The sequence below is a fragment of the Gobio gobio genome (genome assembly GCF_949357685.1).
Source record: "Gobio gobio genome assembly, chromosome: 7".
NCBI lineage: Eukaryota > Metazoa > Chordata > Actinopteri > Cypriniformes > Gobionidae > Gobio > Gobio gobio.
In genome coordinates, this window is record NC_137103.1 from 14,613,308 (window position 1) to 14,615,913 (window position 2,606).

The following is a 2,606-nucleotide window of genomic DNA, read 5'->3' on the forward strand; positions in this document are numbered from 1 at the left end:
AACACGCTCCCCCGTCTTGGGTTAAATAAACGGCGACCCAGTGCTCCCCCGGCATGCTAGCAGGGTCGGTGTTCACGATACAGGCCGACGGTAAGATCCTTATGGGTTTTTCGGGTAGTTGATCGCTCGGTAGAACGCCGAGAAAATGAGTCCTGCAGGTAATTTTATCCATGATGGCGGTGAGTTGCAGCGTGTTCATCTCAATAGTAGTCTATGAGTACCTGTCGGCGGTTAGACAATTCAATGATGCTGTCAAATACCGCGTAAACAATTAAATTAATGGTATTCGGCAGCGGTTTTCTGAAACGAGCTTCGACTCTGATATTCCCGGACTTGATCAGGGAAATGTGCTGACCGCACTCTTCGTCGGGCGTGAGGTTAAATGCGTAAAGCGTGTATCCGTTCAGGAAATCATTCCTGCCGAAACAGAGCGGTTGGTCTTTAAGATGTCTCCCGGTCGTCATCACCAACTGATAATATTCGCGTACTGCCAAACCAGCTTCGAAATTGGGCTGTAGAGGCTTGGCCGGGTACTGTTGTCCGTCAACGTAGACGGCTAAGAATTCAAGGTCATAGTGTTTGAACGCGAATGGATTTTTTGCGTAGGAACCGGTGAATGCGTCGTTGTCGACCATGGCAATGACGATAGACTTTGGCAGTGTTCCTAAAAACAGATTTTCCTGATTCGAAACACGAGAGCCGGCCGGTATGGAGAACGATTTTAGACTGACCCTATCGACAGGGTACTTGGCAGTTGTCGAGAGCAACGTCTGGGCGTGAGCCAGTCTCACCGGCGGTGATACAGTAACTTTCTTGACAAATAGGGATGCGGCCACTATATTTAATTTGTAAGCCACATCGTCGGCCCTCATCAGACAGAATTCATCTTTTGCTTGAATTAGGCGTATCTTGATATCCACCCCATTTATCATAAGTTTCTCTTGGAAGAATATATCGCTGTGTATGGGGGCTAGTAGTTCCACCTCCTTGCTTTCGCTGGTGTAGCCTGATCTCTTTGTCAACCCCGCGTTATGGCCTGCCGGGTCTTGAACGTCCATATGACCCGCCGTGTCTTTATGGAACAATCCGGCACTGAAGACAGATTCCAACGTATCTTTACCGTAGTTGATCAGACTCTCGATGATACAGCGATAAGGGTAAGTGCTCGAACTCTGAGATATCAGACGATCCCCAAGGGTCACGTCGACTTGTGAAAACATAGTGGCTCCGGGGTAGTTGATTAGACCCACCTTGGCAGGGTGTGCAATCTCTTCCCCGTTAGGTTTCGTGATTTTCGCCCGCAGGTAGAGCATCGTGTTATTGAGATCCACATAATCATCGCCGTTGCCTGCGATAAAAAATTCCAATGGTGCAGAGCCCGATATGGCCGATAACGGTGCTACTTCTAAATAGCCATTTTTCTCAATAACTGTCTGTGTCAGCGGAACCGAAAATAAGTCCAGCTCAGACTTGATGCATTCACCCGACATGCGATGGAGTAGTGCCATGTTAGAATATGGATTTTGCGGCTCTCTTGATCGATACGTTTCGACTAACAGACCTCTTACGCTTTCTGCGTACGAGTGAGCGCTTGTTTGATCCGCGCACTGTTTTCTTCTTCTTCTTCTGTACCACCCGTTGGCCACGCCTCCTCACACCCGGCGGCTTAGACATTCTCTTACGAGCCATGACCATGAGACCGGATCCGTCTTGAGCTTTATCGTTATGCGAACGCGTCAATACGTTTGAGACGACGTCGGATACTATATTTTTAGCAGCCGATTTTAGGTGAGGTTTCGCGATGCTAAATCCTCTTTTTAACAACGGTACGGCCATCCTGAACAGACCTCTGAATAGGCCTCCTAACCCCGCACCGTACATAACTCCCGATCCCGAATACCCCGGCAAACCGGAACCGGCCTGATTTTGGTAATAGCTCACATAGTCCGCGGTATTGGACTCTCCGGGTCTATAATAAACCATTTTTTGGTTTAAAGTGTAGTTTTACGATGACTTTCCCGTAAGAAAATGGTACTTCGTGGTTTTGATCGTCCTTCAACTCTATGACGATGCTGCTGATGTGATCCTTGTTGATCGATGCGTAATGGGGGCTGTCGTATCTAGCAATGACCGCGTCGCTGCCTTTACCTGTTATATGTACACATCTCAAGAGGGGGACGTGCGAATCACCGACCGCTTGATATTGGATGATGTCCGTGTAAACGTACATTGTATAGAACCCAGCATTGATGTCGGATTGATGAGGAGCGTATGTGATGACGTCCGTAGTAAAATCGGGTTCTTTATGATAGTTTAAACCTCCGAGAGGTTTTTTAGTCATTCCTAAAATAGTGGCTAGTCTTCCTCGGAAACTCACTGAAATGTTTGGTTTCGCGACCAGAAAGACTTTGTTTTTTAATTCGTCGTGATTCAATACGGCCGCTGGTGTGATGAGTTGATTTATAGCCCGGAGGATCGGACGAATGTTTGCGTAGTAACCTCCGCTTATGTGTAATTTCGTAATGATAGAAAAACCAATATTTGAGGGGTTGCTATCCGGGGGTTTCGGGGCCGTATCTAGGATGAAATGCCCATCTTCGTCATTA

General features: G+C 47.5%; 1 protein-coding gene across 1 annotated transcript; it reads right to left on the bottom strand.

Moving 5' to 3' along the window:
• Positions 1–200: 200 nt before the first annotated feature.
• On the bottom strand, positions 201–1,508 carry LOC307128704 (uncharacterized protein F54H12.2-like; the record flags this gene model as incomplete). The annotated part of the gene is made up of 1 exon (XM_079820646.1): positions 201–1,508. The coding sequence occupies one exon, from the start codon at positions 1,506–1,508 to the stop codon at positions 201–203; it is 1,308 nt and encodes a 435-aa protein (XP_079676772.1).
• Positions 1,509–2,606: the final 1,098 nt, after the last annotated feature.